The sequence below is a fragment of the Colias philodice genome, chromosome 29, assembly GCF_061535455.1.
Source record: "Colias philodice isolate Cphi_HAF_F1 chromosome 29, ilColPhil1 Martin Lab GWU primary, whole genome shotgun sequence".
NCBI classification, from domain to species: Eukaryota; Metazoa; Arthropoda; class Insecta; order Lepidoptera; family Pieridae; genus Colias; species Colias philodice.
The window spans coordinates 6,786,419-6,813,155 of record NC_143114.1 but is presented as its reverse complement, the minus strand read 5'-3'; the positions used below and the strand labels follow the sequence as shown (position 1 = coordinate 6,813,155).

Sequence of the window (26,737 nt, the reverse complement as noted above, 5' to 3'; positions counted from 1 at the left end):
TGATGATGTTTTGCTAAAGATTTGTTCACCCTACCAACGACGACGACGATCACGAACAAAATTTTCATCCAGTTGCAATTTAATAAAATTGTGCAAAACACATCATACGCTTATGACAATTAAGCGCGTCACACATGGTGAAGATACTACATATAATATTTTATATTACAGTATCTTAAGGTATCCGATATCAGCATTCTAACCATTATTTTTCTTTTTGTCATCGCGTACTAAGACCCCTGTAGAACCGCCATCCTGTTACAAATGACCCGAAATTTTGTGGGTCATTTGTAACAGGATGGCGGTTCTACAGGGGTCTTAGTACGCAATGACAAAAAGAAAAATGATGGTCAGAACGCTGATACCGGATACCTTAAGATACTGTAATATAAAATATTACCGATTTTGATCTAAACCATATTATCTAATTGTACCTATATGTACATTGTACACGACATATCCTGTCGTTTGATGCTCCATTTGGTTTATTTATCTAACCACTGTCACCCCTAAAGTGTATTATAAACGGATGAACCGATTTCGATAAAACATTACTAATTGTAATTCACACGTTGCTCTTTCATATTTTGATATGCCGCTTGAGATATTATTTGACTACATTCGATTATTGTTCATTCCCACTTTTACCGCTGTAATCTGTGCTGTTTTGGATAAAAATAGAACTATAACTGTACTTCACCCGTTAAGCACTTTCATTTGATATGTCACTTAGGTATACTTGACAACAATCGTTTCTTTCATTCCAACTTTTACCCATATATACGTATAGTAAATGGATGAACCGATTTTGATTAAATATGTTCAATTATACTTTACACGTCATGCCCTTTCATTTCATATGTCACTTGAGTTAAAATTCATTTTTTTATTACCTACAACTTTTATACCGTATATCAAAGAAATGGATGAACCGATTTTGATAAAATTTGACTTATTGTTACTGATAGGTCGTTCACTTTTCATTAAATATATCACTAAAGTATATTCGATAACTTTAGTTATTTTCATTCCTACTTTTACCTCTATAAGAATACCTAGGTATAATAAATGGATTAACCTATTTTGATACAGTTTATCTAAGAACCAGCGTCGGAAAATATGCTGCCTAACAAAAAAACCTGTGAAAAAACCGCATCTAATTACCTGCTAGCGAGCTACGGTGGCACAAACAGATACACACATGACACACAGACACACATAGCAGCCAAACACTGATCACCCATCTTTTTGCGTTGGGGGTTAAAAATATTATAATACGACATAATTTAAAGGACATTTTATGTATAAAATTTACCTAAAAATAAGCATAATTTTAATTTGACCCCTCCCCCCTACTACCTCAGCTTACCCCCCCACCCCCACCCCACCCTTGGGGACTTTCGATATGATCACCTGGACATTTTATAGAAATAACTGTAGCGTATAAAAGATAACTTACGTTTTATCGTACACTGTATAATAGTACGAAATGTTCGCCGTAAATACTTAAATGGGCATAACTTTTTTATTTATAAACCGATTGACATGAAATAAACACTAAATGTTAAATGAAGATTACCACAATATATTAGTGAAAACCGCATTTAAATCGGATAAGCCGTTTCTGAGATTAGCGTGTTCAAACATACAGACAAACAGACAAACGGACAAACGGACAAACAGACAAACAGACAAAAAAAAATTTAACGATAGTTTTGGGTTTGGGATCGATTTAGTAATAACCCCTGCTAATTTTTTTTTACATATTTTCATTGTACAGACACCACTTTTCTAGAATTTTATTATATGTATTGATTACCCCTTTTTATATTAAAATGTAAATAGGTACTTAAACTAAATATCTATCCGATTACAGGCGTCGGATTGCTAGTCTCTAGTTACTAATTAAGGAGAAATAATTGTGGTATAATGATATGTACATGTGAAGGTAGTTCTAAGATAATTAACAATAAACAGTTGTCTGCTTGACTTGGAGTTATTAATACGTGTTCCCTGTACATCACAATACTATGATATTCCGAAAAAAATTTGGACTTTGTATGGAAATCGGTCAGCTGATTAGCGAAGTTTCTTTACAAAGTCCAATTTTTTTTTACGAATTCAGCAAAGTTGTAGAACAAAAGTGGTTCAGTTCAATGAGTAGAAGCTCCTGTCTAAATTCCTCAAACGTCTTACCTTTCACCCTGTATACGTCTTCAGTGTTGTCATAAATGTCTCTAATTTTTTTTCAATTGTGTCGAAATCAAAAATTTCCAATAGTTTAGTATTAATATCGGAAAACTTTCCCCAATCCTTTTCTAAGAGCTCTAAGGTCGTTTCAATGTATTCTTGAGTTATTCTCTCTTTGGGACTTTTTTAAAATTGATTAAGCTTTTATTGATCACATTTTGTAAATTTTTTAAAGTATTTTAAGAACCTTCCATGGCCGCTTTACGCCACCTTACGCTTACCACTTAGATCTTTTTACGCCCAAGCTGCTCCACGTCGTCCTGGCTGCTTCACGTTGTCCTGGCTGCTCCACGTCGTCTGGCTGTTTCACGTTGTCCTGGCTGCTCCACGCCGCCTGGCTGCTTCACGTTGTCCAATGCACGAGAAGGCACTCCCTGTGGGACACCTTCACTAACACTCCAGATTCGCGGTATATAAGGTACTGGAGGGGTTCGGCTAAATCAAACCAGTCTTGTACTCTGAGTAATTTATTACCACCAAAACAATGTTGGACTGACAATAATATGATCTCGGCAAAAAATTATTTAATATGTACTTGAAGATGCTGATTGCGGCTTTAGGGCTTCGTCGCCGGTGAAATAATGAAATAATAAGTCGTAATGGTAGTTCAAGGTTTATAATTATGCTCGGCAATTTACATACAGAAGTCTTTATAAGTACAAACAATTATTACAATAATTAATGCGTGTGTCGACTGTTCGCACGAGCCGCGGAGCTGAGAGTGCGGAATCAGGCACGCGGGGGGGGGGGGGGCGATCGGCCGATGAGCACTCGCGAGCCTGCGTGTGTGTGTAGTGTGTGTAACAAACAATTTTGCACACAAGGCGTCAACAGTACTAGCTTACCGCCCGCGGCTTCGCCCGCTTTGTCTGAAACCTAATAAATTATATACTCAAACCTTCCTCTTGAATCACTCTATCTATTAAAAAAAACGCATCAAAATCCGTTGCGTAGTTTAAAAGATTTAAGTATACAAAGTGCGGTTTTGGGGTAAATTATAAGATTGAGATTTGAGATAAATTGAGATATTTATTATTAATTCACTATAATGAGATGAGATGATGTAGCTCCGCCCGGTGCGGAATCCGATGGCGAACTAACTTATTGTGTGGTAAAATAATAATTAATATACATTACTAGCGGCCCGCCCCGGCTTCGCCCGTGGTACATATGAAAAATAGATGTTGGCCGATTCTCAGACTTACCCGATATGCACAGAAAATTTCATGAGAATCGGTCCACCCGTTTCGGAGGAGTATGCAGACTAACATTGTGACACGAGAATTTTATATATAAGATAATAAAATATGCAACATCGACGCATTGCATTCCGGGAACATGTATTGTCTGTACGATTAGGTAATCGTACACAAAGGGACATAGGGACAGAAAAAGCGACTTTGTTTGTGTTGTTGTACTATGTAGTGATTCTATTCTAATCTTATTTAATTTCCCATACATTTTGTGTTCAAAGCAAACGTTCGAAGTGACGTCCTCGTTTTGGAATACCATTTTATTCCACATCGAGCTCTGTTTACAGTTTCTTAATAAATTTTCATTAGAATTTGCGATGTAATTTAAGCACAAAACCAAAAAAGGAACCAAAATTTTGCATATTACATGTTTGGAATAGTCATATCTCATACTTAATGTTTTCCGTTTTATTTTTAAAAAGTTATTATTGTCATTTTACTCATTGGGTAAAGAAAGGGCTTTCAATATCAGTTTAAAGTTTTTTGATATCTGCAATAGTTACAGAATAACCGCCTGTGCACACTTAACGATTAGTGATTACACACTTTATAAACGCTGCATGAGGTTCTACTTCGGCATTGATAGATGCCGATTCACATTTAGTGAATTGATCATTGTAAATTTGCCAATTACCGTTTAATCGTCGGCAATACGCGAAGTAGTGACCTGTTTCATACGCTGCAACTCCAGATATTGATAGTGAATTTTAGTCATAACACTACACCTAAAATATGAATATTGCTAACAATCATAAACTTACCAATAACATAGATCAGTTCTGGACCCATCGTCATTTTCATATTTTATTTTCAAATGAACCGGGAGCTCTTTTAATTTCAATTCAAGGTTACGGGTGCAGCCATCGGTAGTCAATACTAAGCCGAAGCCAATCCGCCGCCTGCAAAAAGATTTCACAAACCTTGAAGATCTGCCATCCTGCGAGCAAAAGCTCCGCTGGCCCCTTTGAGCCATAACACGCGCCAAAGCGCCATGCATCTCCTGTTTACTCTTCTAATAAGAGAGGTACTGAGAGCAACCAGCTCGGTCCATATTCGCTTCACTCAAGGTGCTGGCTTTCACCCCAAGCTACTGAGCCCCACCGCCGCGACAAGGCTTGGACCACGGGGAGGAGCAATTACACCTAATTGACAACATAATAATATTACATTTATGATTTAGTTTACACTTTACATGCGTTTGAGTTTGCGTATACAGCGCAACGCAGCTTTCCTTTGGATACACTCATGCACCGGGGACTTCGGTGAAGCGGCCAGGTCCCGCCGCTCCCCGACTTTAGACAATGGTTTGGTAAAGATATCTGCAAGTTGCTCATCGCATCGCATATTTTTCTTTTATAAAATGAAATCTACTTGATTCTATCTATACTACCAATGTTTCTTAATTTATGAGCAGTAGTCATTATTTTACTCACGTATTCCTCAACGTTCGGACATCCCTCAAGCGTTGTGTTACACATGTCAGCCAGAAGACCAACTCGCCGTGTCAGCCCAGAGTCATCGAAGACACGAGACAAATTTTCCCAGACTTCTTTCGCTTTGTTTTAGCTTCCTGTATGTGCACATAATTTACCGGATCAACCAAAAGAATGATCTTTGATCGTGCTTTCATGTCCTTTCTTTTGTCCAATGTCTGATCATCCACAATGCAGTCCCACAGTTCTTCGTGTTGAAGATATGTTTGGACCGCAAAACGCCATGTGACGTAATTATCGCGGCCTGTTAATTTTTCAATCAATGCCAATGTGTTTGACGACATACTGATTTTGTTGAAATAACTTAACCACGAACTTAAGAACACGTGGCGTGACCGGTACAATTATTGTTACTTTTTCTCGGAGGTTTTTATGCTGATTGACTATATTTTGTTACGTGCTGGGCCCAATCAAATGTTTCTTGAGTCATTCTTGTATATTTATAAAATCTTTCATCATCAAATTTCAATTTATTTACAAATATATGATGATACTCTCTGAAATGTTTTCTTTTTCTATTAATGGGATGTATATCGCACAACAACACTTTCTTGTCCTCTTTGATAGGGATAATTTAATCAGAACTGAGCAACATTATGTCCGCGGGACTCGAACCCTCATCCTTTCGCGACATTCCGGGGCGGATGCCTGTGCGGAATTCAGCCACTCGTGACCCGCCAGAGCGATCGAATTTATTCTATTCTTTCAGATTTATGTGTCTAAGGGACACACCGCGCGCAAGTAAACTCATTTGCGGATACGCCCCCATCAGCTTCATGCCAAAAGTAAATAGTTATTTTTCTCGTCTTGCAGTCATAGACAGTAAAGTTATGGTATTGTAACTTAAGTTTATAATATAAAGAGCTGGCCAAAAGCTTAGGTGCAAGTAGGACACTCTGCACATCCACTGTGATTACTACCACCTTTTCGTTCGCCGATTCTATGGCATCTTTTTTAGCTTAGCGGGCTTCATTCTTTTTAATTATGTGGTCATCATACTCCTTTTGTGAATTATTATTAAAACTACAACAAGTATCACACTGGTCTTTGTGTGGATGGTGAATTGCTATATTCTCCTGTTTCAGAACTCTTAGGAAAGTCGGTCTGTTTGCTGCTTGGGAACTATGTTCTCTACGTCTACACCATTCCACGAAAACGTCATGCATGTGTTTTTCAGATCTAAATGTCGACTCAACATAAAGCTTGCTGGAACTTGCTCGGCAATAATGACTCGGTACTTTATGAATCAAGTCTATCCAAATTTTTACTTTTATAATATTGATTATAGAATATATTCGCGTAACTATCCAAGTAAATGTTTTGTGTTCGACGTTTTTTGAAGAACAATATCGATATCGAATATTAAACACTAAAGTAGTAAGCGTAAACGTCCGATATTTTCGAGTAGATAATTTGCAAATGCTTGGGTTATAACTTTGTTCACTTTATAACACTGTTAATATATTACACCGTAATGAGATAACACTCCACACAGTACTCGGAACCATAAACTATTAAAACTTATACTTTGTTATGATATTCATCACAAAAAAACTATTTAAAACAATAAAATAACTGAGATCTATAGCTGTCACGCCAAACGTCACCCGTCAACTCCCGTGTTACGTGTGTATACTTTGGTACCAGTGCTGCACTCGGGTTTGTTGAGCTATAGTTTGTCCAAAAAGATCAAATTCATCATTAGTAACATTTGAAAAGTGCTGCGTTGAAACTTTTTCTAATGCATCTACTATAGTTACTGTAGAGTTTTTGCTAACAAATAGATGTTCAAGTATTTAACATTGGAAAATTGGAATGTTCTTTTCAGCCTTTTTTTCATATTTGCGTCTTCCGCTATACTAATGTATCTTCAGAACACAGGACCGCAGGTTTCGCAAAAGAGATATCGCGCGCTTCGCGAAAATCCGGAATCATCAAATAATGTCTTAAGCTTGTTCCAAAGTTCTGACGATGTTTTGACTTCCTTGATATGCACGTACAAGGCGCTGTCTATAGTCATGATAAGCTTTGCCTTTGTTTTCGCATCTTCTGCAGCTTCTATCATCTTCCCAGATATTGGCCTGATGCAATGCACCATATCCTCCAGGACTAGAAAATTCTCTGCAGCGAAAACCCATTCTGAGTAATTTTCTCTACCTTTCAGTTTGGGCACGTTGACTAGGTAATTCGATGCCATCCTCGTTAGTTAACTCACTGGATAACACGATCGATACAATTATAACTTCAATTAGTCCGAAACTTACTTCTCGACACAAAATTACTACTTATAGAGGTGCGCTGAGCCCATAACCTCAAATAAAACACACGTTTTCAGTGACAAAGAACGACTAACTTATATTTTATTCAAACCACAGATTCAAAAACACATTACAGACACAATAGACCACATACACATTTGACATAACTGTCACTAGATGTTCTACTACTTCTATATTTTGATACTTTCAACAGTACTCAGCTTTGCGTCCATACAATTTTTAAGATGCGTTCTGAGTCGCATTGTCAAAAAATAATCGGAAGTTAATTTTAAAATTCTGGATTCGTGATATTAAGAGCAATGTATACCATCATCCATTGGATGATGAAACATTTGTTGCAACTGTGGGGTGAAATGTTGATGTATAATATTTATTAATCTATTTTTAAGTTTGCTTGTCTGAGGCTATTCAATTATTAATATAAGACGCCCTTATAAATATTTTATCGGCAAAAAGTACAATTTTATACACCTGCAAAGATGGGAAATGCAGTTTTTCCGATTAATAAATGTTGTAAATGACTGATTTACATTTAAAACGTACAAATGATCCGTTTGTGAATGATCTGCAGTAATTAGCAAATTTTTACAGTTATTACATTTAACCCGTTTCACTATATTTTTTACTATGTATCCTGTTATATAGTAAAGGATATTTACTTGATAATCGCTATGGGTATTTTGTGAATCAAGACCCCGCAACTGGTTTTCAATATCATCTTCAGTGTCTGTATCATCTTTATATTGCGCTGGTTTCTAATAAACATGGCTGTGTCCGATAATCAAAGACATGAGGTGCCTCATACGTATGATCGATACAATTGGCGTTAATTGAGGGCTGTACCGACTCGGTAAGGTACTATACCGAGTTTCAAAACAACAATTTCCTCAATCTTCGCCAAAATTCTAAGGAACTTGGGTTATCATTTGTCCGACCACGGGCTCTTATGCGAGAAAAATATATCTCTAAATTATCTTGTGAGTATTTAAAAGGAAGAAGATATTTAATTGGGGGATCTAGATTTAATAAATCCGCAAAGAGTAAGGGAAAATTTTCTATATTCATTAAAAAACCTAAAGCAAATGTTTTGCACCCGTGTTGTAAAATATTTTTTGTTGCCCGTGTTGAAGCATAAAAAATATATTTAGGCCATAAAATTGTGAAGAAACCATAAATAAAGCGGGAATTCGTTAAAAGTCAAAACAACTGATTCATTGCACATTGTCACCTGCGAGGCACATGGTCAACCCATTTGACGGTTCCTATTTGTTTATTTGACCCATTCAAATATCTTTTCTCCCTTTCTTGGTCCTCTATCAGTTGCCTCAATAAATAATCCTGCAAGTCTTCATTTTCTACATCGAAAGAATCGGCATATTTTACAGAGCAGAATCTGAATCCGAATCATTAGCGTAGGGTCTTTTGGTTAAAACTCTCGGTTAAATATTTGATTCGATGTCCCCGAATTTTATTGTTTAGAGTTGTAAAATAGGTAGAGGGTAGTGACTTTTCATAGCAAACTGCTTTTCTTTTTTAACTAAAATGAATAGTTTTTGTAAAAATAAACAAGGAAATTTAAAATTTTTGAAGTTAAATATTTGAATAATGCGCCCTGAATTTTAGGAGAGAGAGGTGCGAACGGGGGAGGCAATGTTCTTTACTCACTTTTTTAGAAGGAAAACTAGTTTTTGAAAAAAAAATAACATTTACAACTAACACAATTCACAATTTGAGGTTAATTTATATAATAATAATAATGCACATTGCAGAATAGACAATAAATATTCTGTGTGATATGAACTGTCAAGTTGTCAACACTTTTTTTTTTTTGAGAAAAAAGTGACAGACTGCAAACAGATCACAAAATTATTAATAAAATAATATAATAAAATAAAACAAACCATTTCTTTTAAATTTTATATGTATATTTGATGCATTTTATCATTTCCAAAAATGGATCTGCTTTAGTTTTTATAACCGATCTGCGCCACAAATATTCAACAGTAGTGTCGCTAAAATCATTGTTGTTTAGGTTATCCCTGAAAAATCTTTTAACAACCCTCCACTGGGCTTCGATTCGCTGGGTGTGTGTCCCATCTGGAGCAATGAAGGGATTGTCTGGGTCACTATGGTTTACCAGCTTCATGTAGTTATAGGGGAATTCCATGGTGACGGTCGGGACATTTTTACACTCTTTCATAACTACTTAACCATAATTTTGTAGTTTTATTAATAGTTCACAATATATATGAACATCAAGATATAAAATTGAATAAGTAAGGCTGAATCTACTTGAATTTCAAATGTTTGAACTAATCTCTCAATGAAAAAAAAAAGCATTAAAAATTGTGACAGTCGGGACTCTTACTTTCTAGTCTATTCCAGATGTACAGGTACTTTTTAAAGTTTGTAAGAAACTATCAATGATATTAGTACAAATATTTAAGTGTGTATAATTAAAGGTTTAAACTATCATTCAGTAAAGATCTGGTTTGAAATTAAATTAGATTTCGCAACTTTTTCTCATTAGAAGAATGTAACGGTCGGGACAACCTTATGTGACGGTCGGGACAAGTAACAAATAAACAAAAATGCATATATTTTTTATACCTTTATTAAGTTATATTTAAGTAGTTAAATCTCTTCCGGTATCTGCATTAAAGTGGAAGTATTATCCTCATCATCGTTTAGCGATTGATCGCTAGAGTCATCCGATGAATAAACGTCGGAGTAGTTTAATTTGCCACTGATGATCATATCTTTGTTTGGTGAATTGCACGTTTCGCTGTATAGAAGCATTCTTGAATTTTTTGCCTGGAATTTGTGGTGTTTCTGTATGTGTGGAATGGCAGGAAACTCCGACCATCTTTTTTCAAGAGCTTCTTTATTCGCTTCAATGTCCCCACAAGCAACGAAATATAAGTCTATTCCGCTAATGTTTTTGGACTTGAGGTAGGAATAGCAGTCGTAGCTGTGAAAAATGGCTGCACGCCTGGTCATGATGGCTGACCACAATAGCCTCTTGGCTGTTGCACCAATTCCGTCGACAGCCCCTTTTCCATGACTGGACGCAAAAAAGCACCATTCCACTTCTACACCCCAGTCAGACTCACTGTAGCAAAGGTTGAGCAATGTGTATCTATTCTTGAATTGCGCAGCGCAACCATCCGAAAAAACAGACACTTTCTTCAACTCTGGATACTTTTGCTTCAGGTCTTGAATTATTTGGCGCATAAAAGCCCACACCGCGTATTTGTCGTGGTTTAATTCATTGCTCATTATAACATATGAATGTTTAGAATTTCCAGCATTGCCCCAAGCGTAATGTATGTTCGCTTGTCCATCACTTTCTCTATATAGAGGTAGACAAAGTGATGGACAAGCGAACATACATCATCGCTTCCTTTTTTACCTTCCGTTTCTGGATACAGGTAAAAGATGCTTTGTGATGAAGATAATACATGCACATTGAAAGCATACACTGATAGCTGTCGTTTATAATAAGTATCGTTTGTTTGTATGTTAGGAGCACAAAGATTTTTACCATAGTCAAAACAAATTGCCTCCATTGTACTGCCGGCTTCTCTACTTTGCAATCTTGCCATCCGTTTTCTGTAGTAAAAAGTGCTTGCTTGTAGCTTATGTAATTTGTTTTGATTAAAAAGATTCAAAATTTCTCGGTCCAATGTAGACTTGGCAATTGAATCAGTGCATGTCTTCTTCTTAGTTTCCAATGCTTTTGTTTTTGCCATGAATTCGTCACAAATGCTGCATGTATCTGTATGAGGATAGCCGAAAGCAATGTTAAAATCGGTACAAAAAATATGTCTATAAGTTTCGTAAGACACAGATACACCTTGATTATCTTGAAGGAACAATGCATGCATTTTTTTTACATTTAATTCTTCAGGCAAATATGTTTTACTAGAATCGTGTAGACTGTAATGACTGGAACGACCTAGGACAAAAGGTAAAAAATTGTGTTATCATGATTATAAAAAAAATTATAACATAGCAATTAGGTACTATAAATCGATATGCTACCTTTAAACGAATTAATATGCCCTCTAATTAAACTTTTGACATTATCGTTAAGTTTTACATGACTATTATGTTTTCCTCTCTTATCAACCGGAGCACATCCAATTTTCTTTAAACTTGCTACTAAATATTCAATTTTTTTTCTTGATATTCCATGTATTGACATAAAAGCCTTCTTGCATATAATTATTTCTTTTATTTCCGAATCAATCATAGCAAGTACCCTCCTACTTGTATACAGCATCATAATGTAATATTCCTTCTTTCTTGGAACGTCTAGTAACCGGCAGAACAGAGATCAATCCACTTAAATAGCTATTTTGGGCATCATGTGATGGTAGTAAATTAAAATTCTGGAGAATTTGGGTTCTTGCTTCCATAGGAATGTCGAAACATCCCATCAGCGCCTTTTATCGGGTTTCGATAACGTGCTCTGATTGGCCATAGAATAACGAAGTAAATGGTATAGTTCATTCAAAAAACGTACAATTGTCGATGAGCTCCTTTTTTCCCTGTGCCCTTCAAATGTAAATAGTAATTAAATTCACTCGCAAAATTTTGTTTTGTTATTGGAGCAGTAGTGGTCTGCTTATGTTTTCTTGCAACCTTCTTCCAAAATTTCTTGAGTGGACCAAAAATACCAACATCACAAGGCTGAATGAATGGCATTTGGATGAAGGCAGTACAAAAATATATTTTTCTCCGAGCAAAACTCGAACATTTTTTCATTTATATGAGACTTATGCCCATCTAGGAAGAGCAATACAGGAAATTTAATGTTATTTTGTACAAGACACTCATAGAACAGGACTATATGTATATGATAAAAAAGTTTCAGACACCATCCACCCACTATCTGAACGGCTTATATGCCAAGAATCTGGAAAATTTTGTACCACTGGTGGTGGCATCCTCTTGTACAGATAAAATACGAAAGGATGCACATCGGTTCCATTTGCTGCAAACATGCATAATACCGTTATGGACTCTTTTTCCGATCCATTAGCTATCTCGTAGGTATCTTTGTAATTTTTTGGTCCAAGAATGAGTCCCGTTTTTGGACATGTCGTGATGCTGATTTCGTCTTATCACTACCGACCTTTTGCACGTATGTTGGACCTTGTTTGCCTTGTGATATTTTTTGACTGGTACATTATGGCAGCGTACGACAACGAATTACCGTCAACCAGTGCTGGACGTAGGTTGGCACTGATTGCCCACAACCTTTTATTTAACCTATTGATTTGCCCATAAATGGCCCGTCGAAATAAGTAACTTGGGAAGATGGCACAAGAGTTAACAATCAATGCTTGTCCCGGGTTACCATAGTTGACTGGTACAGTTACTGCCGAGAAGTGGTGTTGCTGTACCAGTTATCAAAACAAGAATTTAAGGGGAAGATAGGTGGCCCGGGCAAGATAGTACAGATTGACGAGAGTAAATTTAGAAAGAGAAAATACAATAAAGGTAATATATCAAATATATAATACTAATAATCAAAGAAAAAATGTCATTAATATGCTATATGTTTGTTTTTAGGGAGACATATTGAAGGCCACTGCGTACTTGGCCTTATAAAAGACAGAAGTGAAGTTTTGCGGTTGGAGGTGTGCCCGAAAATCAGAAGCAGAAGCAGCAGGTCAGCAGAAGTCTTGGTGCCCCTAATAAAAAAAACATGTTGAAGAGGGCATACAGACTTCTGGAGGGCATATGATTGTTTGGGTGGACCCAGACAATCCCTTCATTGCTCCCGATGGGACACACACCCAGAGAATCGAAGCCCAGTGGAGGGTTGTCAAAATATTTTTTAGGGATCACCTAATTGTGGCGCAGACCAGTTATTAAAAATAAAGCAGATCCGTTTTTGGAAATGATAAAATGGATCAAATATACATATAAAATTTAAAAGAAATGATTTGTTTTATTTTGTTATACTATTTTTTTAATAATTTTGTGATCTGTTTGAAGTCTGTCACTTTTTTTTTCTCAAAAAACAAAACGTGTTGACAACTTGACAGTTCATATCACACATAATATTGTAAAGTCCCATTAACCCATAATACCTGTGACTCACAATAAATAATTTGAATTTGAAGTCTGCAATCTGCATTATTTTAATGAAATATCGGTCTTATAAATTATTATAACCTCGAATTGTGAATTGTGTTAGTTGTAAATATTTTTTTTCAAAAACTAGTTTTCCTTGTAAAAAAGGGAGTAAAGAACGTTGCCTCCCCCCGCACCTCTCCCTCCTAAAATTCAGGGCGCACGATTCAAATATTTAACCTCAAAAATTTAAAATGTCTGTTAATGTTTACAAAAACTATGTATTTCCGGTGAAAAAGAAACGCACTTTTCTATGAAAAATTACTGTCTTTGTTAATTTTTACAAAAACAATGCATTTCCGGTGAAAAATCTTTGCTATGAAAAGTCACTACCCTCTACCTATTTTACAACTCTAAACAATGAAATTCGGAATTATTTAAAAAATTTAACCCAAAATTGTATGTAGAACGATGATAACTAGATGTAAGTAATAGTCTGTATAAAGATGCCTCTACCAGTAATTATATTTTAAATACTGTAAAAAATAAAGATTGTAGATTTTTAATATTGTATACTTTGTACTTGTTGATTTATTTAAAGATAAGCGAGTTAAATTATATGACATGACATAAGTGTAATAAATAATGTGGATATTAAATATTGAATGTTTTATTTCCCATCTGATCACCCATAAATTACAGTGATAAACTAGAGCACGTAAGTACTCCTCAAAGGCTTACAAATTTCTGAGAAATGTAATATTGTAACCACACATAAACACTAGCGATGCAACTCTCCCTTTGGCATTTTTTAATGTATGAAGCACTCAATTTTAATTAAAAAATCGTAGAATGAGATAAAAATTTATCAAGCGTTATTTAAAACTATCATTCTATACCAATTTAAACTGTATGTACCTTTATAAATGACAATATATATGTAGTTTGACCAGTAATTATAATTCAAATACTGTTTAAAATGAATGTTGTAATATAGACCATGATTTTTAGTGTTTTCTATTTCGAAAAATCCTGAATTTACAAACCAGCGTGGTCACCCCACAGAAAGAGACAAAAACATAACCGACGTCATTCAAGGTCATATTTTTTTGCTTCAAGTTAATGTTCATATTGCAATCTCCAGTGTTTATAAGCTTCTTGGATATTTAAGACATAAATATTTATTATAATATGGAATTACATTGAAACTTTGAAATCGGCTTCATTGATTTTAGTATTTTATAATTTTAGATAATCTGCACTACTGTCAAAATTTTGACAGGACGCCCTTCGGCCGTCGCCCGTCTGTCATTGCCTATGCCCTATTGGCATATTTTTTGTTTTCAAAATTTAACATGTAAATATATCGATTTTTCCGTAAACCAGTATCTTATTCAATTTGTTAAAAATAAAATACTTAATATTAAATAAGTAATTAATAAAATATGAGTGTGAAAAAGGGCAAGGGTCCTGTATTCGACCCAGGAATGTGTCGGTGTTGTGGTACGTTGAAAAAGTGTAGAGTTCTTAATGTGGAATACGAAAATTTGGGCAAAAAAGAAGTTTATTCTGATATGATAATGGACTGTTTCGGTTTATTGGTACGTATTGTTCATAATAGTTCTATCTTAGATTACAAAATAAAAGACAGATGGAGCGTTGCCGAACTAAACCGAATAATTTATCGTCATTTCCATAAAGCTATGTGTGCTGTCATTTCGCCGTTGCACTGTACGTACACGGTGCTTCTGTGTGGGTGTTATGTTACCAGATATTGAAAATTTTCCCAAAATTTTCCCCGACTACGGAAGAAAGAGGGTTATGTTTTTCGAGTGTAGGTATGTATGTATAATATTTCTTTGACACGCCCTGCAGTATAGACTGTTGGATCGGTTTTGAGTTGTGACTTATGAGGTGTCATTGCAATCATCTGAATTATGAAGGTAGCTGTGGTGGTAGTGACGTAGGCTACATAAATTATTAGCAGTCATGTTTTAATTTTTATTTTAATATAAATTCGGGTTTTTGATATTATTTTATAATATTGTAAAAATTATTTTATCACCTATCTACTAAAGTTATACATGGACAAAATAATTTTATTCAATTTTTATTAAATAAATTACATTAAATTTATTAAATAAATTACATTAAAAAAAGTTTTTATTTTTCAAAACATATGAATGCGAATAGCGGTAGTTTTTAGTCGAGAATGCGGGACATTTTATTTTCATCATATCCATCATGTGTTCACATGAATTAAATCGCAAGCGAAAACGACGCTTTTTATAAAAGTAACAAAAAAATATATAATGCTTTTTAAAATAATCTAATAATGACCATAAACTTTTATTGCACTATACAAATAATCACATTCACGATCGAAAATCCAACAGCACTACCCCGAATATCTTTTAACCATTTTACCCCTAAAAATGGCAAATTCATTTTCAAAATACTGGCAGCATACGTTGAAGTTTTGAATTCCTTCGTATTTGTAAAATTATTATTTGTATACAAAATTAAATAAGCCAAATAATCTACAGAAAATCTGTAAAACGATGTTTTATCTTTTTGTTTGTTTTCGGGAACAAGTTTTACAGCGTTTTAATATCACAAAACAGCATTTTTTTACTAAAATATCAAACCCCTTTTGACGTATTGCATGACACTAGAATCGCTATAGCACTAGCGGAGGAACGTATTCGTTTTTGATTTCGTATTTTCTTTGACACGGGCGATGAATAATTGACATGCTCCATCTGTATTTTATTTTGTAATCTAAGAGTTCTATTTCATCGAAAGAAACAGTCAAATGACTTGAATATGTAATATAATAACTTTATCTCTTTGAATTGCTCCTTTTACTTCAAGTTTATAGATTCTGGCTAATAAAGCAATACGGAGGATTTATGTTGTATGCAAGTTTGTATGTTTTGTGCATTTACCATCAGTATGTAGATTCAGTTCCAAATCAAAGCAATATTAGTTAGTTTTAGTACCAAATTAATATGTTAAAATGTAATATGTATTGTAATAATGATTAAAATGTAACGATAAATATTTAACGTAAACCAAGCTAGTTTATCACATATTCAATTAACTTTTATAGATGAACTGAAAACTAACCTAACAATTTAAGAACTGCTAAAAAGGCACATTGTTTCTCAGTGCGCATAATCTTCTATAATATAAAAATGAATCCCAAAATGTGTTGGTAAGCGCATAACTTGAGAACGGCTGAACCAATTTCGTTAATTCTTTTTTTATTATATTCCTTGAAGTACGAGGATGGTTTTTACGTAGAGAAAACGTAAATATGTACCACGGGCGAAGCCAGGGCGGACTGCTAGTTGTTAAATAAATAATAATAAATGATTTTTATTTTCCTCAAAAAAACTATATATAACCCTATGCTGTAAGTTTAATTCCTCTCTCTTGAAACATATATTAAATTTATAGATGTTTATAGTTCTAATCTAATCTATCTTAAGTCTTAACTCCTATATATTTTATTTATCTTACTAATATTATAAATGCAAAAGTTTCTGAGGAAGTGTGTGTGTTTGTTATTCTTTCACGCAAATACAACTGAACAGATTGCAATGAAATTTAGCACACATATAGAGGGTAACTTGGATTAACACATAGGATAGGTTTTATCCCGGAAATTGCACTTGAACTATGTGGGTTTTTCTTTGAAGACGCGGGCGAAGCCGCGGGCGGAAATCTACTTTATTTATAAAGCTAATTTTAATTATTTATATTGAATTTCCAGCTATCCCATTTGGACGATGTCCCATCAGATCGGTTAGTATGTGCGGCCTGTGTGCACAGAATACGCGACGCGTTTGCGTTCCGACAGCAAATACTACAGTGTGAAGAGGCGTTCCTGAAAGCCAAGATATATGATGAAGATGGTATGTAGATTTTTTGAAACATATTTTAGATATATAGTTAACTAGCTGTTGCCCGCAGCTTTGCTTGTGTGGAAAAGATAAATTTTCATGGTATAAGTTTTCATCACCTATTTTACCCCTTTAGGGCATGAATTTTCTAAAATTCTTTCTTAGACATGACATACGTTATGACATCTACCTGCATGCCAAATTTCAGCCCAATACGTCCAGTGGTTTGGGCTGTGCGTTGATAGATCACTATGTATATCAGTCAGCTTTAAGTTTTATATAAATAGATTGTGACTGACCGGTTGGCTAGGTTGGTAGTGGCCCTGCCTTCCGAGCCAGAGGTTGTGGGTTCGATTCCCACCCGGGGCAAATATTTGTGTGAACATAGATGTTTGCTCTGTGTCTAGGTGTTAATTATCTATATATATATTTAAGTATTTTTTTTAATTTTACATGTGTTTATCAGCCATCTAGTTTACATAACACAAGCGAAAGCTTAGTATTAGTCCGGGATACATCGCCCATTTTTGCAAGTGATTACTATCAAGCTAATTTTTCGTGAGTAGCTTTATTTTGATGAGATGCCCAATAATTTCATGTACGAAACTCTCGATTGTGGTAGCTTACAGAGGTAACAAGGATAAAAAATTTTGATTTGACGGTTCTCAAATATTTATTACGCAATTTGTAGGACAATATGTCTGTTGAATTATATAAGTATTAAATAAGTGAAAATAAAAAAAATCAGCTGGTTAGTAACTAATCATTTATGATGACTTCGTTATCGATACACATTGGAAAGGGGGACTCTTTGATCAAACCATAGATTTTGTAGGACAAATATTTTTTCGAATAATTTAGATAATTATCTTGAGATTGAACAAAAAAAAACATTCAGTTAGTAATTAATATTTGAGAACCATCAAATCAAAATATTTTATCCTTGTTTCCTCTGGTAGCTACCACAATCGAGAGTTTCGTACATGAAATTATTGGGCATCTCATCAAAATAAAGCTACTCACGAAAAATTAGCTTGATAGTAATCACTTGCAAAAATGGGCGATGTATCCCGGACTATATGGGATCAGATCGTGCCGTGTGTGAAAATTGTCCGGAAATATTTATTTTTTATATTGTGTCATTAATTTTTGTCATATATCACTTGTTTAAGTTTTTTTAAAGTAAATGTGTAATTTGATAACTTTTTTGTAATTATTACTATTTTAAACAGTTTTTTAATCTTATTCCTTCCAGATCAACCGCTAAAGCCTCCAGAGAAACCCTTACTGGAAATTAAAATAGAGCCGCTGGCTGACGACGAGTCACGACCGGCGACACCACTAGTTGATGTATTGGATGATAGTTGTATGTTTCTATATTCGTTTAGACGACGCGGGTGGCGCAGTGGTAAAGTAACTGCCTACTGAGCCGACGGTCCCGGGTTCGATCCCCGGTCAGGGCAAATATTTGTGTGATGAACTCAATTATTTGTTCTTGGGTCTGGGTGTTATTATCTATATTATATGTATTTATTAAATATTATATTTATCGTCGCCTAGTACCCACAACACAAGCCTTAATTGAGCTTACTGTGGGACTAGGTCGATTTGTGTAATAATGTCCTATAATATTTATTTATTTATTACTTAGGCCGGCTACTCACGTACCTGCCACAGGGGCAATATTGGAACAATCTCGGTTGCACGGCGGTCGGAACAATTTCAGTTGTTCTCTAAATTACCCCTACTTACATACACATTACAATTAAGAAGCCAATTAAGTGTTAAATTCCAATATTACCCCTGTGGCAGGTAGCCGGCTTTACTTATAAGCCTTTTACTTTTTTTTTAAATATTGTCAGTTTTTATCTTAAGCCCTGTGGAGATGAATCCCAATCCAACTAGCCAAAAATCATTGTGTGACGTTCTTTTATATATAAACTAGCTGTGCCGCGCGGTTTCACCCGCATTACTCCGCTCCTGTTGGTCTTAGCATGATGATATATAGCCTATATTACTCGTGGATAATGTAGCTTTCGAATGGTGAAAGAATTTTTAAAATCGGTCCAGTAGTTTATGAGCCTATTCATTACAATCAAACAAACAAAGTTTTCCTCTTTATAATATTAGTGTAGATTTATTTATTAGTTATATTAATCTTTAATTGGTCTGAAAATTATACAATTTAACTGGACCTTCATTTAAATAATTGGCGGTCTAATTGCTTAAATCGATTTCCTCTATGCAACCAGTACAAAGATAAAATTTGGAAATTTTAATTTTGTTTGCATTAATCATCATTTATTTGTAAATGATTAGGTACAGTGCCTGATTTAATAAATTCTATTAATGTTTATTTAATTTAAATTATTAATAAACATTATTTTACAAAAATTTACAGGTGACATAAAAACGGAAAACCCGCTTAGTGAGAAGCCAGTTAGTGACAAAATAACAGAAGACATTCAAGACAGTAAGCCACAAATGGATCTAAAAAATGATGATTTTATGAAGTGGAAAGCTACGAAGCCGGTGGTGAAACCTAGTAAGTATTTGACATATAATTGTTTCAAATCTAAATTTATAGCCAAAAATCTTATAATTTGAAATTTCTGGCTCTTTTTTTATATTTGAACTAGCTGTGCCCCGCGGTTTCACCCGCATTGCGCGGTTTCACCCGCTCTTGTCTCTTAGCGTGATTATATATAGCCTATAACCTTCCTCGATAAATTGGCTACATAACACCGAAAGAATTTTTCTAATCGAACCAGTAGTTCCTGAGATTAGCGCGTTCAAATGCACAAACTCAGCTTTATAATATTAGTATAGATGTAATATTCATTTATCAATATAAACTCTATAGATATATTTTTATCTTACAAAATAAAATATCTATTGAAACAAAAAAAATGTATGTAATTTCAAATTATCAGATGTTTTATGCATATAAATTTAGCCTCTAAATACGAACGTATATGAAGTACTAGATTTCCGCCCGCGGCTTCGCCCGCGTTTTCAAAGGAAAACCCGCATAGTTCCCGTTCCCGTGGGATTTCCGGGATAAAACTTATCCTATGTGTTATTCTGATGTAAAAGCTATATTGTGGTAAGGTTTCATTCAAATCCATTCAGTAGTTTTTACGTGAAAGAGCAACAAACATCCATACATCGATACAAACTTTCGCCTTTATAATTTTAAAGCCTTTTTCGTCTTCATTTTTTAAATTTTTATTTTAAATTAAGATAATAAGATATAAACTATAAAATTTCCTTTTATCAGTAAAAATTTATTAATTGTTGTCTTCTTTCAGAAGTATCAATGTCGACCCTGCAGCAAAGAATACGCGAACGCGACCCCACATACATGAAAGACACCAACATTGTCACACTCGTCGAATTTTCGTATGTCTGTCCCTTCAAATGTCGACACAACAACCTGCTGTGCTATTATTGCGGTGAAAACTTCACAGACCCACAACTAATGAGAGATCACACACTAAACAAGCATAATCCGAAGAAATTCCGCGTAGTCGAAATAAAGAACATGATCAAAGTCGACATAACCCGCATCGACTGTCGACTCTGCGCTATGCACATCACTAGCCTCGACGATTTCGTGCGTCACATCACTAGTGTACACAAGAAGAAGTACTACACTAACATAAAACAGTGGGTTTTACCGTTCCGTCTATTGAAAGATGAAATCAAGTGTGCGTTATGTGACTGTTGTTTTCCATACTTTCACGCTCTGAACAAACATATGAACGAACATTTTAGTAACTATGTTTGTGAGACTTGTGGTTTGGGTTTCGTTGATCGCGGTCGATTCTTAATGCATCAACAGAGACATGACGAAAAAAGGGATTATCCTTGTGAAGTGTGCGGAAAAGTGTTTAAAGCGGCTTACAATAAAGATTTGCATGTAGATAGGGTTCATAATAAACGGGGTAGGGTGTATTGTCCAAAGTGTGATGTGCGATTAATGACATATAACCAGAAGTTGAAACATTTAGTGGAAGTGCATGGGGAGGCGCCGTTGTCTTTCCCTTGTAGTGTGTGTAATAAAGTGTTTGAAACAAGACGTATGTTAACGATTCATAGACGGAAGGATCACTTGAAGGATTATAGGTGGGTGTGTTTTCTATACTAATATTATAAAGAGGAAAAGTTTGTATGTATGTATGGTTTTCACGCAAACTACTGGAGCGATTTTGATGAAATTTGGCACAGATAACTTTTAGACCCTGAGAAAGAACATAGGCTACCTTTTATTGCGAAATATGTACCACAGGCGAAGCCGGGGCGGACTGCTAGTATTTTATAAACTCAAACATTTATTTATTCAATTAGATTTCTTATAAAAACACTTTTGAATCGTCATAACATTTTTTAACATTTACCACCAATTCGGAAAGCAGTATAGAAAAATGATGTGGTGTTATAGTCTAACTAGCTTTCTGCCCGCGGCTTCGCTCGCGTAGTCAAGTTACCCTCCATATGTGTGCGAAATTTCATTGTAATCGGTTCAGTACTCAGTTACTCTTTCATGGAAAAATTGCTAAACCGATTTTCATGAAATTTATAGAGGTTAACTTGGATTAACACATAGGATAGTTTTTATCCCGAAAGTCCCACGGGAACAGGCACAATGCGGTTTTAACCCAGAATATAAAGCCGTGGGTTTTACTTAAGTACAGAGGTTTAAACTAGTCCTTATGTATTGTCCTTTAATAAATACGTTTAAGGGTGCTTATCCACCAATAATCGAGGAATGTGTTTGTAAGTAACCAATCATATCGATTTATTTATTTTGTTGAGTTTAGCGTTTGGAAAAACACTTGGTTATTTACTAACACATTCCTCGCTACACATCCTCGCACATTAGTGGAAATGCACCCGTAGACTCGGTTTGAAGTTAGTCCATGTATTGTAAGAAGACAATATATATTTAATGTAACTATTACATTATTCATATCTACCTATTATATATGATTCCTTTTATATTAAACACAAGCTATGCATTGCTCCGCTCCTGTTGGTCTAAGCGAGATGATACATAGCCTATAAGCTATAAGCCTTCCTCGATAAATGAGCTATCTAACACCGAAAGAATTTTTCAAATCGGACCAGTAGTTCCTGAGATTAACGCGTACAAACAAACAAACTCTTCAGCTTTATAATAAGTATATAGATTTAATTTAAATAATATTGTTTTATTCATATTTTTTTACAGATACGAATGTCAATGCTGCGGCCAAAAGTTTTTCACTCAGTTCGCGCTAAACAACCACATGCCGACTCACACGGGGGAAAGAAATTTTAAGTGTAAAGTTTGCGAAAAATCATATCCTAGGTTAAAAACTTTAAAAGATCATATCAGAATACATACGAATGATCGACGGTATAGATGTCATATATGTGGACAGGCGTTCATACAAAATTGTAGTTTGAAGGGACATATGAAAAGCCAACATCCAGAGTATAGCTAATGTAAAAATTATATGAATATGTCACTGTATGAATAAATAAATAAATATTTTAGAACAATTTTCACACACGGCACGATCTGATCCTATACTAAGCTTTCCCTTGTGTTATGGAAACCAGATGGCTGATAGACATACATGTATAATCTTATATATAAAAATGAATCGCAAAATGTGTTGGTAAGCGTATAACTCGAGAACGGCTGAACCGATTTCGATAATTCTTTTTTTATTATATTCCTTGAAGTACGAGGATGGTTCTTATGTAGAGAAAACGTAAATATTATGTACCACGGGCGAAGCCGGGGCGGACCGCTAATTTTAAATAAATATTATATAGATAATTAATACTCAGACACAGAGCAAACATCTATGTTCATCACAAAAATATTTCCCCGGGTGGGAATCGAACCCACAACCTCTGGCTTCAAAGGCACCAACTAAAATTGTGGGTTCAATTCCCACCCAGGATAAATATTTGTGTAATGAACATAGATGTTTGCTCTGTGTCTTGGTGTTAATTATCTATATATGTATATATATTTAAAATTATGTATGTTTATCAGCCATCTGGTTTCCATAACACAAGCGAAAAGCTTAGTATGGGATCGGATCGTGCCGTGTGTAAAAATGTCCAGAAATATTTATTTGTGTATTTATTAAACAATTAAAAAAATATAAGCCAGTTTTAAACAAGAATTGTTTAACTTATCTGTCAGATATAAAAATTAAAATGTAATCTATGAAAATGTATGTAAAAAAACTAGGCTAAAGAAAAAAATGTACATTGTATATCTAAAGAGAGAAGGTGTAACTTAATTACTTAGTAAGTAGTAACTTAAGTGTTATGTATTTATTATGCTAAAGTTGTATGTAAAATAATACTCAAGATATGTAATAAATAATCAATATTAGTTAGTCGTATTATACGTGCGAGAGAGATAGCATGCTACGGATTATTGAAGTGCGACAGAGATGTATATAGTATACAAGGTTTACATTTTACATTCGATTCATTATTATTGGCGCGTGTTTTATATGTGTAAAAATGTTTGTAAATAAATATATTGACTATAAATTAGATGTTGTTTTATTTACCCATGCTTATAAAAAAGTGTGTATATGTAGCAGTCATATGGTTAAATTTGTTATTTGACTGAATGACTAGCGCGTTCATTGAATGACCTAACCTAACCCATCCTCCTATACAAACCAACGGACTAAATAATGTTCAGGCAAGACGTTGAATGTTACATTCTACATTCAATAACTTTACGAGTTGTCCATTAGTCATTTAATTAAATGTCGTCATTAAATGAAGGCGCTAGTCATTCAATCAAATAGAAAATTCAACCCGATGACTGCTAGGTACATATTATTTTAAGTTTAATATGTACATATATTTTCAATTCCAAAAGTATGTCTGCCCATTTCATTAAATTACAATGTATCGATTGGGATTGAATTTTCAATGAATAATAGATGAAGAAAACACTACTACTACCAAGGCTACATCTTTACACGCTTTATATTAGCTTCACCTGTATGTTTGTTTGTAACCGACTTCTTTGGGCGCGATTTTGACCCACTTTAATCGGCCAGATTTCGTTCAAACTTTGTAGATTTATTGAGGACCGATGACAATACACTAATTCGATAAAATTTTCTATTTTTAGTTCGGTTTACTATAAAAAGCGTGTTTTTTAGTTTTTTTTAACTATTATTATTTATTCATTAATTAAACTCGTTACTTACTAGCTAGCTGTGCCCCGCGGTTTCATCCGCATTGCTCCGCTCCTGTTGATCTTAGCGTGATGATATACAGGGTTACTTGTAAAACACCAGCAACCTCGCAGGACAAGATAGCTAACATCACAGATACATATTTGTTAGATTTTATTTACATACAAAAATAAATATTAATTTAATTTTCCGTTTGAATATTATAAACTCTACGCGCGTCTCAAAAATTATGTAAACAAGAAGCGAACGAGAGGGGGAAGGGGGCGTCGCGTCGTCCTTTCGATAATGAATAGAATATAGACTTACAAATGTTAGGAGAGTACAATAAAAGCTTAAAAATCATTTTAAAATAATTTATTGCGTTATGCCAAGAGTCGTAGAACAAATGTTGTTACTTATGATATTAGATATCTTGTCCTGTGAGGTTGCTGGTGTTTTATAAGTGTATAGCCTATAATAGCCTTCCTCAATAAATGGGCTATCTAAGGCGCGGGACATATACAAGCGGCGTGCATCGGGTGCGCTATTGGCATTTTGTATGAAATATTGGAACCTTGGCACAACCGTGGCGTGCCGTCTCGACGCCTGTCCAAAATTCTTTCATACAAAATGTATAAGAAGGACGTGGTGCAAAACAGATTCAAGAGGTGCGCTTATGGCACGCCCGCGCCCGCGCCGCTTGTGTTTGACCCGCGCCTAACACCTAAATAATTTTTCAAATCCGACCAGTAGTTCCTGAGATTAGTGCGTTAAAAATAATGATATCGTAAACAGTAATTATGTATATAGTAAGTTAATACTTTGAGTGAAATAGAGGTAGACTAGACTTTTTTGATGTGTGTCAAAGATACATTGATTCTGTCAAACTTGCTGCTGCGTGCTAAATTTCATTGTAATCGATTCAGTAGTATTTGCGTGAAATAGAAACAAACATACATACACATACGTCATACATCCATCCTCACAAACTTTCGCATTTTTAATATTAGTAGGAATAGGATACAGCAGGATATGGTAGCATTTCCTCCCAACTCATTCTCACAAGAAAATAAAACACAACTTTTCTAAATTCATCATTTTATTATACAAATAATAAATAACATTATTATAACTAGATTAATACTTAAATGATATTTCTTATAAATAACTTTTGCTCACAATATATTGTTCATTACCTTTATCAAGACTACGATGTATTTTATTTTATTTTTTTTATTTTATTTTATTAAGGCTCATTAGCAGCTGTACATCGATTGTTTTACATAAAAAATACACAAAAAATATGGGACATGATGGACAACTAATAAAAAATGAGCACTGCATGCACTACAAAAATTAATTACATTAAAAAATAATAATAATATACACATTAAATACATTTTAACTTAATAAAATACATTTTAAAATAATCACTTGATAAAATTTAAGTAACAATATAATAATCAAAATGAAATGAAATTAATTGAAAATTATACAAATAAAATTAAAAAGTTACTTTAAAATTGACTAGATATATACTTAACATTCAAATTAAATTAATATAAAATGCAGAATTAATTCATTTTCCAACATAAAAATGTATTAAGGGGAGGGACTGGCTTTCTTAACACAGGCTATGCCTATCAAGAGAGCCAGAGCCTCTTAATCAATATTGTATATCCTAAAGGTGAAATAAAGATTTATTTTATTTTTATTTAAAATATCCAAGTTTCATCCACTATCCGCGAATGTTCATCACGATGCCAACTTTACCCAAACCCCTTTAACTTAGTTGTCTCTTTTGCTCACCAGAGTTGAATCATGCCATCTCACTTTTACGTCTAATCGTATGCGCGAGTGTGCCGTTTGAAGATCATCGTTGTGTTGGTAACATATCTACACCTTTTAACTTTTAATAATATCATTGGTTGTTCTCGTATTACAATGAGGATTTGTCGAAAGTGTTCCATCGCAAACGAATGGAAACGAATCACAATAATTTACATTCATTATTATTGACGCGTGTTTTACATAATATGTAAAAATGTTTGTAAATAAGAATATTACATATTTACTATAAAATTACATGTTTTTGTTTTATTTACCTATCCATATAAAAAAGTGTATATATAAGTTTTACATTGGTTCGTTGCATAATAAACCTCTGCTAATTCTCTAGTTTGTAACACGATGCATAATAATCAATTATTTTAATTTCAAGTCTGTCTGCCCATTTCATTTAGTCTAAGGGCGTATTCA

General features: G+C 34.3%; 2 protein-coding genes across 3 annotated transcripts in view; both read left to right on the top strand.

Moving 5' to 3' along the window:
* Positions 1 to 26,737, top strand: part of LOC149476063 (uncharacterized) — a 133,438-nt gene that overhangs the window by 47,999 nt on the left and 58,702 nt on the right. The window contains exon 6 of one of the 2 annotated variants that reach the window (XR_016317914.1): positions 12,856 to 13,900. Coding sequence is in view for 1 of the 2 variants with exons in the window: in XM_089712659.1 (XP_089568785.1) it covers positions 12,856 to 12,868 (13 nt within the window). In the remaining variant the exon portion in view is untranslated. Of the gene's footprint in view, positions 1 to 12,855; positions 14,440 to 26,737 lie in introns of those variants that run through there. The other variant, XM_089712659.1, reaches the window with a different exon arrangement.
* Positions 14,667 to 23,005, top strand: LOC149476066 (uncharacterized). Its single transcript, XM_089712663.1, has 6 exons — positions 14,667 to 14,963; positions 17,141 to 17,282; positions 18,526 to 18,636; positions 19,672 to 19,815; positions 20,582 to 21,398; positions 22,504 to 23,005. Exons 1-6 carry the CDS (start codon positions 14,808 to 14,810, stop codon positions 22,757 to 22,759), a joined length of 1,626 nt encoding a protein of 541 aa, XP_089568789.1. The 5' UTR covers positions 14,667 to 14,807; the 3' UTR covers positions 22,760 to 23,005.